The sequence below is a fragment of the Brachyistius frenatus genome, unplaced genomic scaffold, assembly GCF_029030835.1.
Source record: "Brachyistius frenatus isolate BFR_SWC_R1_liver_20210118 unplaced genomic scaffold, ASM2903083v1 Contig_401, whole genome shotgun sequence".
NCBI classification, from domain to species: domain Eukaryota; kingdom Metazoa; phylum Chordata; class Actinopteri; family Embiotocidae; genus Brachyistius; species Brachyistius frenatus.
The window spans coordinates 170,137-185,000 of NW_027211000.1; the positions used below are offsets into that span (position 1 = coordinate 170,137).

General features: G+C 50.9%; 1 protein-coding gene across 2 annotated transcripts in view; it reads right to left on the reverse strand.

The window, feature by feature from the left end:
* Window positions 1-4,605: 4,605 nt before the first annotated feature.
* The window catches only part of LOC138636720 (ephrin type-B receptor 4b-like), a 17,669-nt gene continuing 7,410 nt past the window's right edge, over window positions 4,606-14,864 (reverse strand). Inside the window, exons 6-21 of one of the 2 annotated variants that reach the window (XM_069724915.1) lie at window positions 13,565-13,720; window positions 13,248-13,387; window positions 12,931-13,132; window positions 12,651-12,778; window positions 12,399-12,564; window positions 12,159-12,255; window positions 11,450-11,505; window positions 11,189-11,302; window positions 9,838-10,085; window positions 9,616-9,762; window positions 8,654-8,722; window positions 7,796-7,845; window positions 7,613-7,712; window positions 7,305-7,498; window positions 7,066-7,224; window positions 4,606-6,923 (exon numbers count right to left, since the gene is read on the reverse strand). In XM_069724915.1, the coding sequence (XP_069581016.1) occupies window positions 6,818-6,923; window positions 7,066-7,224; window positions 7,305-7,498; window positions 7,613-7,712; window positions 7,796-7,845; window positions 8,654-8,722; window positions 9,616-9,762; window positions 9,838-10,085; window positions 11,189-11,302; window positions 11,450-11,505; window positions 12,159-12,255; window positions 12,399-12,564; window positions 12,651-12,778; window positions 12,931-13,132; window positions 13,248-13,387; window positions 13,565-13,720 (2,132 nt within the window). In that variant the 3' untranslated portion in view covers window positions 4,606-6,817. Of the gene's footprint in view, window positions 6,924-7,061; window positions 7,225-7,304; window positions 7,499-7,612; window positions 7,713-7,795; window positions 7,846-8,653; window positions 8,723-9,615; window positions 9,763-9,837; window positions 10,086-11,188; window positions 11,303-11,449; window positions 11,506-12,158; window positions 12,256-12,398; window positions 12,565-12,650; window positions 12,779-12,930; window positions 13,133-13,247; window positions 13,388-13,564; window positions 13,721-14,864 lie in introns of those variants that run through there. The other variant, XM_069724916.1, reaches the window with a different exon arrangement.

Consider the following 14,864-nt stretch of genomic DNA (forward strand, 5'->3'; position numbering starts at 1 on the left):
TTCAGGTTAGAACAGGCTCGGGTTAGTCCAGGTTCAGGTTAGACCAGGTTCACGTTAGAACAGGCTCAGGTTAGACCAGGTTCAGGTTAGAACAGGTTCAGGTTAGAACAGGCTTAGGTTAAACCAGGTTCAGCTTAGGCCAGGTTCAGGTTAGACCAGGCTCAGGTTAGTCCAGTTTAGACCAGGTTCAGGTTAGACCAGGTTCAGGTTAGGCCAGGTTTAGGTTAGACCAGGTTCAGGTTAGACAAGGTTCAGGTTAGACAAGGTTCAGGTTAGGCCAGGTTTAGGTTAGACCAGGTTCAGGTTAGACCAGGTTTAGGTTATACCAGGTTCAGGTTAGAACAGGCTCAGGTTAGTCCAGGTTCAGGTTAGACCAGGTTCAGGTTAGACCAGGTTCACGTTAGAACAGGCTCAGGTTAGACCAGGCTCAGGTTAGACCAGGCTCAGGTTAGTCCAGGTTAGACCACGTTCAGGTTACACCAGGTTCAGGTTAGACAAGGTTCAGGTTAGACCAGGTTCAGGTTAGAACAGGCTTAGGTTAAACCAGGTTCAGGTTAGAACAGGCTCAGGTTAGACCAGGTTCAGGTTAGAACAGGTTCAGGTTAGAACAGGCTTAGGTTAAACCAGGTTCAGCTTAGGCCAGGTTCAGGTTAGACCAGGCTCAGGTTAGTCCAGTTTAGACCAGGTTCAGGTTAGACCAGGTTCAGGTTAGGCCAGGTTTAGGTTAGACCAGGTTCAGGTTAGACAAGGTTCAGGTTAGACAAGGTTCAGGTTAGGCCAGGTTTAGGTTAGACCAGGTTCAGGTTAGACCAGGTTTAGGTTATACCAGGTTCAGGTTAGAACAGGCTCAGGTTAGTCCAGGTTCAGGTTAGACCAGGTTCAGGTTAGACCAGGTTCACGTTAGAACAGGCTCAGGTTAGACCAGGCTCAGGTTAGACCAGGCTCAGGTTAGTCCAGGTTAGACCACGTTCAGGTTACACCAGGTTCAGGTTAGACAAGGTTCAGGTTAGACCAGGTTCAGGTTAGAACAGGCTTAGGTTAAACCAGGTTCAGGTTAGAACAGGTCCAGGTTAGACCAGGTTCAGCTTAGGCCAGGTTCAGGTTAGACCAGGCTCAGGTTAGTCCAGTTTAGACCAGGTTCAGGTTAGACCAGGTTTAGGTTAGACTAGGTTCAGGTTAGGCCAGGTTTAGGTTAGACAAGGTTCAGGTTAGGCCAGGTTTAGGTTAGGCCAGGTTTAGGTTATACCAGGTTCAGGTTAGAACAGGCTCAGGTTAGTCCAGGTTCAGGTTAGACCAGGTTCAGGTTAGACCAGGTTCACGTTAGAACAGGCTCAGGTTAGACCAGGCTCAGGTTAGACCAGGCTCAGGTTAGTCCAGGTTAGACCACGTTCAGGTTAGACAAGGTTCAGGTTAGACCAGGTTCAGGTTAGAACAGGCTTAGGTTAAACCAGGTTCAGGTTAGAACAGGTTCAGGTTAGACCAGGTTCAGCTTAGGCCAGGTTCAGGTTAGACCAGGCTCAGGTTAGTCCAGTTTAGACCAGGTTCAGGTTAGACCAGGTTTAGGTTAGACTAGGTTCAGGTTAGGCCAGGTTTAGGTTAGGCCAGGTTCAGGTTAGGCCAGGTTCAGGTTAGACCAGGTTCAGGTTAGGCCAGGTTTAGGTTAGACAAGGTTCAGGTTAGGCCAGGTTTAGGTTAGGCCAGGTTCAGGTTAGACCAGGTTCAGGTTAGGCCAGGTTCAGGTTAGACCAGGTTTAGGTTAGACAAGGTTCAGGTTAGACAAGGTTCAGGTTAGACCAGGTTCAGGTTAGGCCAGGTTTAGGTTAGACCAGGTTCAGGTTAGACAAGGTTCAGGTTAGACAAGGTTCAGGTTAGGCCAGGTTTAGGTTAGACCAGGTTCAGGTTAGGCCAGGTTTAGGTTAGACCAGGTTTAGGTTAGACAAGGTTCAGGTTAGACCAGGTTCAGGTTAGACCAGGTTTAGCTCTGACCTTTTTCTGATTAGCTTGATTATTAATCGACCCTAACCCAGAGGATAAAGTCAGTCTGTTGTTTTTAAACCCTTTATTGTGAGTCATGAGCTATGAATTCTGGGCAAATTACAGCTCCTCACGAAAGCCAACGAAATTTCACCTGGTGGAGAGGAGCGTTCATTTTATCCACCCGCCCACAGAGGCTGCACACCCCCCCACTCAGAATCAAACACACCCTTCTGTTATGGCTGTGTGTGTGTGTGTGTGTGTGTGTGTGTGTGAGTGAGAGAGAGAGAGAGAGAGAGAGAGAGAGAGAGAGAGAGAGAGAGAGAGAGAGAGTGTGTGTGTGTCTCTCCAGACCTGCAGCTTTACATTAAACTGTCTCAGTCTTCATTCCTCTTCTAACTCGTCCCAGATGTTGGAGTGACATAAAAACACACAGCCGCCATCTTACAGCCTGTCTGTCTGTCTGTCCTGAGGTTCCTGGTGGTTCCAAGAGATTCCTAAAGGTTCCTGGAGGTTCCTTAAAGTTCCTGGAGGTTCCACCGACATGGGGGAGGGGCAGGGTTGTCAGGTATGTTGGAGATCAAGGAGGTCGACAGCAGGAGGTACAATCTCACACACACACACACACACACACACACACACACACACACACACACACACACATTCAGGCACTTCAGAGCTGTCAGAACTGATCACCATGGACACCAACAATCTGCTCATTAAAGTGAAATAACATGTTAAAATGTTCCTCCACACACAGATAGTGTAAAACATCAGAATCGGAGCAGCTGGACTTAATCAGTCGTCGTCCTGCTCGCCCCTCTGCTGGTCGATGGAAGAGCCCCACCCCCAAACCAAAGAAAGCCCTAACATGTAATGAAAGATGAATTATTTACAGAAGGAAACATTGATCAGAAGGAGTTTATCGAACGACACAGAGACAGCCCCTAGTGGTCCTCAGTGGTACTACAGATGGAGTCTATGGAGACGGCCCCTAGTGGTCCTCAGTGGTACTACAGATGGAGTCTATGGAGACAGCCCCTAGTGGTCCTCAGTGGTACTACAGATGGAGACTATGGAGACAGCCCCTAGTGGTCCTCAGCGGTACTACAGATGGAGTCTATGGAGACGGCCCCTAGTGGTCCTCAGTGGTACTACAGATGGAGTCTATGGAGACAGCCCCTAGTGGTCCTCAGTGGAACTACAGATGGAGACTATAGAGACAGCCCCTAGTGGTCCTCAGCGGTACTACAGATGGAGTCTATGGAGACAGCCCCTAGTGGTCCTCAGCGGTACTACAGATGGAGTCTATGGAGACAGCCCCTAGTGGTCCTCAGGGGTACTACAGATGGAGTCTATGGAGACAGCCCCTAGTGGTCCTCAGTGGTACTACAGATGGAGACTAGTGTGTGTGTGTGTGTGTGTGTGTTCGATGACAGGGGGGTTTTAGGTAATAAACAAGCAGTGATGTACGGGCCCTCGCACTCCCGCGCGCCGCCTCTCCGAAGCCGTCTCCCCGACGTGCAGCGCGCGAGGGACCGCGTATACCCGCTTAAAGTTGCTATTTTTGTCTCGTTTCCTGTCTCCAGCAGGGGGCGCTGGCGAGCCGTTTGGCCACGCCCTCTTGCAAAACACATCAGATGTATCGTCTCACCACGCCGGATGTATGTGACACGTTTCGTGAGGTTTCAAGCATCATTTGACCTTAAACATCAACTTCCTGTGTCACGGCGAGACGTCCAACTTTGCCGCATCGTCACGGCGACGCCCATTGACAAAGTCAAACGAATGTCTCAATATATCATCAACTACATGTTTAGGTTATTGTGACCCGACTTTAGGTTCATGGGATCAACCAGCTCGACGTAGAATGTGAAAGTATGAAAAGTGTCATTTCCAGTGGCCAACAGGGGGCGCTGTGACTATGAGAGAATATTACCCCGCAGGCGTCTTCAGGGCGGGGCTGTTATCATACCTGTGATGTTTGGAGAAGGTCGGTCCATGTACATAAGATTTAAAGCAACTCGTAGTTTCATGGCAAGACGCTCAAAATGGCCGCCTCTCACGGGCACACACATCGATGAAAACGAATTATTTTGATAACTTTTAATCCCAAACATGTTTTCTATCCAGAGAACCTAAATTCAAGTCGGTCGGACAAAATCCATCGGAGGAGTTCGACAAAGTACAACGTGTCAGAATCGCCCAAAATGGCGACTAAATTCAAAATGGTGGAATTCCTGTCGAGTTGACGTAACGGTGCAATGTAACTTTTTTGTGCATCTAGGTGTGATACACGTGTCCACCGGATTTGGTGAATTTAGGTAAATGTGGGCGCCGGGGCATCTCTGTAGGGGGCGCTCTTGAGCCGTTTGGCCACGCCCACTCACAACTCCATGAGAATACAAAATTTTTCACCGGGAGACAAATGTGTTTCCACTTTCATGAGTTTTTGAATATGATAAAGCCTCCAAAAAGGAAAATCACTTTACGTAAGAATAAGAACAATTCCTTCAGGAACAATAGAGCTTTCGCACCGATGCTCGGTGCTCGGGCTCTAAAAAGTGACAGCAGGTCGTTCCATCGACAGGACGACAGTGAAAGCAGCACAAACTGACAGCAGACGTCTCATTGGGCAGGACGGCTCATCTTTATTGTGATTGGCTGACAGAGACTGCGCCCACCTGAAGTATTTCAGAGGTGGTCCAGCTCTTTACTGCAGTGGTACCACGTGACACACGTCTGGTTCTGGTTGGGGAATAAACAACTGACTTCAGACATGATCTTTGGTCCTGAACGTGACGTCCCACACAGCTTTGAAATATCTTTACGAAACGAAATGTAAGTTCAGTTTAAAAACTTTGATTTTTGAAGATGAAATATCAGGTACAAAAAGTGCTACAATACAAAACCATCAACAGTTCTACAGTCCAACAGTTCCAATAGTTCAGATAGTTCCAACAGTTCCGATGGTTCCAACACTTCCAATAGTTCTGGTCTAGAGACGGTTCCAACAGTTCCTATAGTTCCAACAGTTCTGTTCTAGAGGCGGTTCCAACAGTTCCAATAGTTCTGGTCTGGTGGCGGTTGCAACAGTTCCAATAGTTGTGGTTTACAGGTGGTTCCAACAGTTCCAATAGTTCTGGTCTGCAGGTGGTTCCAATAGTTCTGGTCAGGAGGCGGTTCGAAACGTTCCATATGTTCTGGTCTGGAGGCGGTTCCAATGGTTCTAGTCTGGAGGCGGTTCCAATAGTTCTGGTCTGAATGCGGTTCCAATGGTCTGGAGGCGGTTCCAATAGTTCGGGTCTGGAGGCAGTTCTAATAGTTCTGGTCTAGAGGCGGTTCCAATAGTTCTGGTCAGGAGGCGGTTCGAAACGTTCCATATGTTCTGGTCTGGAGGCGGTTCCAATGGTTCTAGTCTGGAGGCAGTTCCAATAGTTCTGGTCTGAATGCGGTTCCAATGGTCTGGAGGCGGTTCCAATAGTTCCAATAGTTCTGAATGTGGTTCCAATAGTTCTGGTCTATTTTTTATAGACCCAATAGGTTCCAATAGTTCTGGTCTGCAGGCGGTTCCAATAGTTCCAATAGTTCTAGTCTGGAGGCGGTTCCAATAGTTCTGGTCTGGAGGCGGTTCCAATAGTTCTGGTCAGGAGGCGGTTCGAAACGTTCCATATGTTCTGGTCTGGAGGCGGTTCCAATAGTTCCAATAGTTCTAGTCTGGAGGCGGTTCCAATAGTTCTGGTCTGGAGGCGGTTCCAATAGTTCAGGTCTGGAGGCATTTCCAATAGTTCGGGTCTGGAGGCGGTTCCAATAGTTCCAATAGTTCTGGTCTGGAGGCAGTTCCAATAGTTCTGGTCTGGAGGCGGTTCCAATAGTTCGGGTCTGGAGGCGGTTCCAATAGTTCGGGTCTGTATGCGGTTCCAATAGTTCTGGCCTGGAGGCGGTTCCAATAGTTCTGGTCTGGAGGTGGTTCCAATAGTTCTGGTCTGGAGGCTGATTCTGAAGATCTGGAGATCTTTAAGTTGGCTGAAATCATTTTATGTTTAACGGCCGTTTTCAAACATCTGCCAGCCGTCAGGTGAGTATCTGTCTCTGACGGGTCGGCCGTCCCGTCAGGATTTTTAGCAGATCTAGATCCCTCAGTGTGAAACCTCTCATGAAAATACACTTGTGAACTTGTACACCGTGGAAGCCTCTCGGTGTGACCTCAGTTTGTAGGAACCAGAGTCCCTTCACGGAACCTAAATATTCCCACAAGACGTTCTCAGTTTTCCAGAAAACGTCAGCAGCTGAAGAATCTCAGTCGTCTGGATGAACCTGGAAGACGTCCTGTAACCGAGCTTGAGGCTCGGCCAGCGTTCCCAAACATCCCAGCGTTTTCTGAGAACGTGACGAGTATGATGCTGAAACCTAACGAGAACATGTTGACAAACCCCAACGTGAACTCTGACCTCCCTGACCGAGCGCCGCGTGAAAAATGTCCTCCGATGTCCCGGATGTGTGAATCCAGGATTCAGCCAATCAGGCGCAGGCAGGAGGAGCTTCGGGTTTCCTGAGCAGCGGATTGGCTGCTGTGATGTCGTGAGCATCTACTATGTTCACCTGCATCCGTGGCTCTGATTGATCGTAACCACGAGGTGGGCGGAGTCTTGTTGCGCCTCCGTCAGAGCTAACGTGGACGTTATGTGCTTCTTTAATGTCACATCTCTCGACTCTCATTGGTCCCCCCATCAGGAGGCGGAGTCTTTGCAGAGAATTGGTCGGACTGAAAGGTTCGATCAGAGGTGGGCGGAGTCTGTGTCATCCTGAGGGTTTTGGTTCAGGATACTAGGGCTGTTATTAGTCAGTAGAGCAGTGTGGGCGGAGCTTTGTGTATCCTGAGCGTCTGGATGGAGGAGAGGATCTTCTTCTGATGGCCAGCGAGGGTCACGCCCACTCTGAGCAGGTCTCTATGGAAACAGAGGGTGTGAAAGGGATTAAAGTAAAAAAACAAAAACACCGGAAACACTTAAACCGTCAGCCTGAGCTGGCGTCCCTGAGCGTTGCCTGGCAGGCAGTCGTCCGTGTGAGCAGCGATGATGTGAGTCTTACTCGGTGTTGAGCTGCGAGACGACGTCCAGGCTGCTGAATCCGGCCTGCAGGAAGCTCTGCTCGTAGCGCTCCATCTTTATGGCTCGAAGCCACTCGGAGACCGAACCACAGGAGGACAGAGGAGGAGGGACACGCTGGTCCAGCAGAGGCTGCGACGGACTGAGAGACACACGGGGGTTAAGACATGGTGGTGGGGAGAGGGGGGGTTTAATCAAACTCTCTCTCTCTCTCTCTCTCACCTCGGTCCCTCCGGCTGCGTCACCTTCAAGGAGGCGGGGTTTCTGATCAGCCTATCGAGCGCCGCCACGACGTCGCAGAACCTCGGCCGATTGGCTCGTTCCTTCTGCCAGCAGTCCAGCATGAGCGCATGCAGGGAGGCGGGGCAGTCGGGTGGCGGCGGCAGGCGGTAGTCCTGCTCGATGGCGTTTATCACCTGACCCAGGACACATGATGTCATCAAAGTTAAACAGCTGTGTTATTATTAGATTCACTGTTTCTAAGCTGCTGATCAACAAAATATTAAAACATAAAGTTGTGCTTTTCTTACGTCCTGGTTGCTCATGTCCCAGTATGGTCGTTCTCCGTATGACATCACCTCCCACATGACGATGCCGTAACTCCACGCGTCGCTGGCTGACGTGAACTTCCTGCAACGAGGCAACAACACAATTCAATAATCAATAAAATGATTGGAACAGTTATGAACAGAATAAAGAGCAGCAGGACTCACCTGTAGGCGATGGCTTCAGGAGCCGTCCAGCGAATCGGAATCTTCCCTCCCTGAGAAATAAAGAAGCACAACTTATCAAAATAAAAGTGTTGATCCATGAAGGGAACACGTCAAGAACTGTGTAAAAAAAAACAAAGAGGAGACGCTGTAACATGTAAATAAAATCAATGAGAGGATTTATGAATCTCATTTAATATAAAACACATCAAAGACAACAAATCAAATGTTGAAAATGAGACATTTATTGTTTTATCAAATATCTGCTCATTTTGAATCTGAGCATCAACACGTCTCTAAAAGTTGGACAGGATCAACAAAAGATGGAAAAGTTGTGTAAATATAAAAAACACCTGGAGAAACATCTCATGACTAACCAGGTTACCATGGCAACAGATCAGTAACATGATTGGGTATAAAAGATTATTTCAGAGAGACAGAGTCTCTCAGCAGTGAAGATGGGGAGAGGTTCACCACTCTGAAAGACTGTGTTGGAAAATAGTTCAACAATCTCAGAATAATGTTCCTCAACGTAAAACTACAAAGAATTAGTGGATTTCATCGTCTACGGTTCATAATATCATTAAAAGATTCAGAGAATCTGGAGAAATCTCTGAACACAAGGAACAAGGCTGGAAACCAATATTGGATGGTGGTGATCTTCAGGCCCTCAGGCAGCACTGCATTAAAAACACACTATTCTGGAGTGGAAATCACTGCATGGGCTCAGGAACACTTGTGAAAACCATCGTCTGTGAACACAGTTCATCGCTGCATCCACAAATGATGTTAAAACTCTCCAAAGAAGAAACCAGATAGAAACATGATCCAGAAACATGATGAGATCCTCAGAACACTCACCAGAGAGCTGGTGTACGTCGGGTCGGACGAGTTCTCCGTCAGGAACCTGCTGAGACCGAAATCTGACACCTGGAAGACCAAAACACAACAGGTGAGACAGACGGACATGCAGACAGACAGACAAGTGGACAGACAGAAAGGCGGACAAACAGACATACGGACAGACAGAAAGACAGGCGGACAGAGAGACAGGCAGGCAGGTGGACAGACAGACAGGCGGACAGACAGACATACGGACAGACAGGCGGACAGACAGACAGGTGGTCAGACACGCAGGCGGACAGACAGACGGGTGGACAGACAGACAGACAGGCGGACAGACACAGGTGGGCAGACAGACAGGCGGACAGACAGGCAGGCAGGCGGACAGACAGACAGACACACAGGTGGACAGACACGCAGGCGGACAGACAGACGGGTGGACAGACAGACACACAGGTGGACAGACAGACAGACAGGCGGACAGACACAGGTGGGCAGACAGACAGATGGACAGACAGACAGGCGGACAGACAGGCAGGCAGGCGGACAGACAGACAGACACACAGGTGGACAGACACGCAGGCGGACAGACAGACAGGTGGACAGACAGACAGACAGGCAGACAGACATAGGTGGGCAGACAGACACATGGACAGACAGACAGGCGGGCAGACAGACACACAGGTGGACAGACAGATAAACGGACGGACAGACAGACAGGTGGACAGACAGATGGTCAACAGACAGACAGGCAGACAGACAGGCAGGCAGGCAGACAGACAGACAGGTGGAAAACAGACAGGCGGACACACAGGTGGACAGACAGACAGACAGACAGACAGACAGACAGACAGACAGACAGGCGGACAGACAGACAGACACAGGTGGACAGACACACAGGTGGGCAGAGAGACAGGTCGACAGACAGGCGGACAGACACAGGTGGACAGACACACAGGTGGACAGACATACAGTCTCACCTTACAGACCAGGTTGGAGTTGACCAGGATGTTACGAGCTGCCAGGTCTCTGTGGACGAAGCTCATGTCGGACAGATACTTCATCCCTGCAGCGATGCCACGCAGCATCCCCACCAGCTGGATGGGGGTGAACTGTCCGTCATTCACCTGCAGACAGACAGGTGGAGGGTCAGACAGGTAGACAGACAGACAGGTGGAGGTGTGGCACAGCACCCGTCTCACCCTCAGGAAGCTGTCGAGCGCTCCGTTCTCCATGAACTCGGTGAGGATCATGACGGGACAGGAAGTGGTGATGACGCCCTCCAGGTGGATGATGTTGGGGTGCTGGAACTGACCCATGATGGACGCCTCTGACAGGAAGTCCCGCCTCTGCTTCTCCGTGTAGCCGCCCTTCAGCGTCTTGATGGCCACGTAGTTCTCCTTCCTGCCCGGGACCCGCAGCCGCCCACGACACACCTCGCCGAACTCACCTGGGCAGGTACACATGTACAACAGCATCAGTCTGTCAGCTGTTTGTAGGAAATAGAAGATGATGAAACAGAAAAAGAAGCTGACTCCAATAATAACACTCCTGTAGTACCACTGAGGGCCACTAGGGGCTGACTCCAATAGCCCTGTCTTCCCGTAAAGGTGGGCGGGGCATAGCCGTCGGTTGATCAGGTTGTTTGTTGTCTAGTTGGAATCTGTTCACTTTGGATTTTTTTTTAAAAGTTCATAATTGAAGTAAAGAACGAGGTTTCTGGAAACTGACCAATCAGAGCAGAGAGGGGTCAGGGGGAGGGGCTTCTTAAAGAGACAGGCGTGTTTCTGACCAGAGGATCCGTGACGGTAAACAGACACAGCCAGAGATCCAAAGTTCAGGTGTTTGAAGAGGAAACAGGAGAGGACCGACCACCTTCACAGCAGCTAATGAGGTCACATGGTCACCAGGACAACAGCCAATCACAGCAGGGCTGAGCTGCTGACAACAGCCTGATTCATGTTATTGATACTAGAGAGGTGTACTGTACCTTTAAGGCTCATTAGTACATACCAACACCTCTGCACCTCACACACACACACGCACGCACGCACGCACACACACACACGCACGCACACACACACACACACACACGCACGCACGCACACACGCACGCACACACACACACACACACACACACACACACAGGCTCATGTTTACTTTTAATTAACAGGATTGGTGTCAGAGAACAAACCAGATCAGATTTTTTCACAGCGTGATTGCGGGTTCTCCACGGGAAAGTTAACGTTCTACTTTTGGGGGGTCAAAGGTCACACTCAGAACAAGAGAGACTCATCAGGAACAAAACGAGACCTTCTAAGACAGGCAGGCAGGCAGGCAGACAAACAGACAGGCAGACAGACAGACAGAGAGGCAGGCAGGCAGGCAGGCAGGCAGACAAACAGACAGGCAGACAGACAGACAGAGAGGCAGGCAGGCAGGCAGGCAAGCAGACAGACAGGTGGACAGACAGACAGAACAGGCAGGCAGGCAGGCAGACAAGCAGACAGGCAGAAGGACAGGTGGGCAGGCAGACAGACAGGTGTGGATTACCTGCTCCAATAACTTCCTCTATTTTCACGTAGGAGGCGTCGATCTCTTTGGCGAATTCTCTCACCGCCTCGTTTGGGTCCTCGTAGGTAAAAGGGTCGATGTACACCTTCATCGCTATGACAACAACACAACACCATCATCATCATGATTTTAAACCTAAACATAAAAACTAGAATACACAACAGGCCCCGCCTCCCACCTGTATCGGGCCATCTGTTTGGCTTATCTAAAACTCTGTCTGTGATTGGTGGAGAGACTCACTCTGTCCCATCTGGTAGTGTCCACACTCGTTCATCTCCGAGTCCTTCTTCCTCCTGCTGATGGACATACAGACAGACATACAGACAGGCAGGCAGACATACAGACAGACAGGCAGGCAGACATACAGACAGACATACAGACAGGCAGGCAGGCAGACATACAGGCAGGCAGGCAGGCAGACAGACAGGCAGGCAGGCAGAGAGAGACAGAGTTGGTGTTTAGTTTTTCAGCAGCTGCAGGATTCTTGTTTCCTCAGGAGACAAACACGTGCACACACACACACACACACACCCACCCACCCACCCACCCACCCACCCACCCACACACACACACACACACACACACACACACACACACACACACACACACACACACACACACACACACACACACACACACACACACACACACACACACACACACGTCCATTCTTCTTGTCTGTCTCTCAGGAATGTGATTATCTCTGAATCTCTCTCACAGTGTCGAGTTTCTCCGTCTTAATATAGTCGACGTGTCCCACCGTGCTGAGTGTGTGTGTGTGTGTGTGTGTGTGTGTGTGTGTGTGTGTGTGTGTGTGTGTGTGTGTGTGTGTGTGTGTGTGTGTGTGTGTGTGTGTGTGTGTGTTTGAACCTGAGGTCAGTGTGTTCTATTGTTCTGCTGAAAGGGAGGGAGCATCCTGAACACACACACTGAACTCTCTCTCTCTCACCGGTAGCAGTACACGGCAACGATCGCCACGGCGATGAGCAGCAGTATCCCGAAGGAGACGAGAACTCCGGTCAGCACGAGCTGAGAGTGACCGACACCTGTCAAAACAAACAAACAAAGAGATAAACAAACAAACAGAGACAGAGAGGTGAATAAACTGTTCTGGTGACAGGTGAGCTCGTTGAGGACAGGTGAGCTCGTTGAGGACAGGTGAGCTCGTTGAGGACAGGTGAGCTCCTACCGTCAGGTAGTGTGTTGAAGCTGCTCGCCGCGCTGAAAGAACCGTATCCGGCATGCGAGCGAGCGCGCACCTGCACCTGGTATGTCGCCGCCCGCCGCAGCCCTGTCAGCACCACCGAAGAAGACCTGCTGGACACGTACTGCCACTGCCCCGCCTCCTCGCCGTCCTGACGATGACATCAGCAGTTACATCATAGCTGACAAACCAGGCCTGTGTGTGTGTATGTGTAGGACTTTCTGCCCGTGTGTGTACCTTGGGGCTGTAGCGGAGCTGGTAGTCCAGAACCTGGTGCTGGTTCTGTAGAACCGGGACGTTCCACTCCAAAGACAGACTGGTCTCCGAGGCCGCCGCCCTCCTCAGACCAGGAACTGGAGGAGCAACTACACACACACACACACACACACACACACACACACACACCAATGGATCCCCACCAACACGTTTAGTGACATCACTTCCTGTTCAGCTCCACCCTCACCTGCGTGAATGTGAGCAGTACGAAAGGCATTCTGGGTAACGTAGTGTTTCTTACCATCTCTGCTGGTGGTCACGTTGACCCTGTCGGAGGCCGGCTCTGATTGGCTGAGAGCAGACACGCCGTTCAGTGATTGGATGGTGAAGATGTACCTGGTTTGTGGGCGGAGTCCCCAGATGACGACCCGGCGTTGAGTCACGAGCTGCGCCGGCCGATACAGAACGCTGTCGTCACACGGAGAACAGGAACCGACCAATCCCTGAGGAGGAGGAGGAGGAGGCAGGAGGCGGAGGCAGGGGAGGAGACACTGGACTGAATACAGTTACTGATACTGACTGGTTCTGGTTCTGGTTCTGTCTCTGGTTCTGCGGTACCTTGGCGGGCCCGCAGGTGGAGCAGAGGACGGTGTAGCTGAGGTCTCCCCGTCCTCCTCGGTCCAGCGGCTCGCTCCACTCCAGGGTCACCATGGTGTCGTTGATCTGACTGACGGGGGAGCGGGGGGATGAGGGAGGGCCTGTGGGGTCAGAGGTCACTGAGTGATGAGGAGTTCCCTGTATATTTGTGTGTGTGTATCTCTGAGTGTCGATCTGAGTGTGTCTGTATTTTCATCAGGTCTGTGATGAAACAGTCCAGGTGCATGATGGGAGATGTCGGACTCAGAAATCAGAAGAACAAAAGAAGACGGTCTTACGTGTGCAGGCGGCGTGCGGTGGGTCGGAGTCGGCTCGATGGTAACCATGGTGACACAGACAGTAGGCGGAGCCTGGGATCAGTGTGTTGCTATTGGCTGGACACGGGTTACACCCACCAGGTCCTGACCCCGCCTTAAACTGCCCAGACGGACAGGCTGGAGGGAAACACAGGGTTAGCATTAGCATTAGCATCTGAAACTCCGCCCAGTCTGGGTGGCAGCAGGTTGAGCAGTTAGCCCCGCCCCCTAACCAGGAACTAGCCTGGAGAATCCAAAGGTGTTCCAGATGAGATGAGATATATCATCCCTGCAGATAGTGCCACAGGGTACCAGATGGTTCCACACGTTACCAGATAGTTCGACAGGGTACCAGATGGCTCCACAGGGTACCAGATGGTTCCACCCATTACCAGATGGTTCCACAGGGTACCAGACGGCTCCACAGGGTACCAGATAGTTCCACAGGGTACCAGACGGCTCCACAGGGTACCAGATGGCTCCACAGGGTACCAGATGGCTCCACAGGGTGCCAGATAGTTCCACTGGGTACCAGATGGTTGCAGAGGGAAAGAGAGGACAGAAAGGAAGGAAGAACAGAATGGGTGGACCCATGTTGTTTCCTTGGTCTAGCTCCGCCCCCTGGCGCCTGATGGTCTGGTTCAGAATGGATCCCTGTTGAGGTCACTTCCTGTCCGTAGTTCTGATCCTCTGATTGAGTGATGTGGATCGATCCACTGCTCAGAGCCCAACAACAATAACTGTTTGTTTCTGGTTCTGTCTGGTTCTGGTTCTATATGAGGTGGTCTGATCCGAGCTGCAGGACGACTGAGCTGAAAGATCTGACAGGTTTCCATGGTGACCTGCTGGTTCTGAGTCATAAATCTGAAACTGGACTGGAGGGCGGAGCCTCAGACAATAATAGACAGGAAGTGACCTTGGCTTTAACAGGATGTGGAAAGTGCTGCCGTGATGTCATCAACGGCGTCCCCTGCCAAGCTCACACACGCACTCTGGCAGCTTTAGCAGCAGTTGACCTCTGACCTCTTCTCTCAGCCTTTACTTAGCCCCTCCCCTTTAGAGGCAAACCTCGGCTGCTGCCGCTGCAGCACTTCCTGGTCACAGTCAGTTGACCTCTGACCTCGCAGAGAATAACAGGAAGCTTCGACGACTGACCTGTCTGTCGCCTCGTCGTCCTGCGCTGCTCTCAACACGGAGCAGGAAACACGTGACAAAGGCTGAACACGACCTGCTTCAGTCAGGACGCCAACAACATCAACAAACCGTCAAACACGTCCACTCA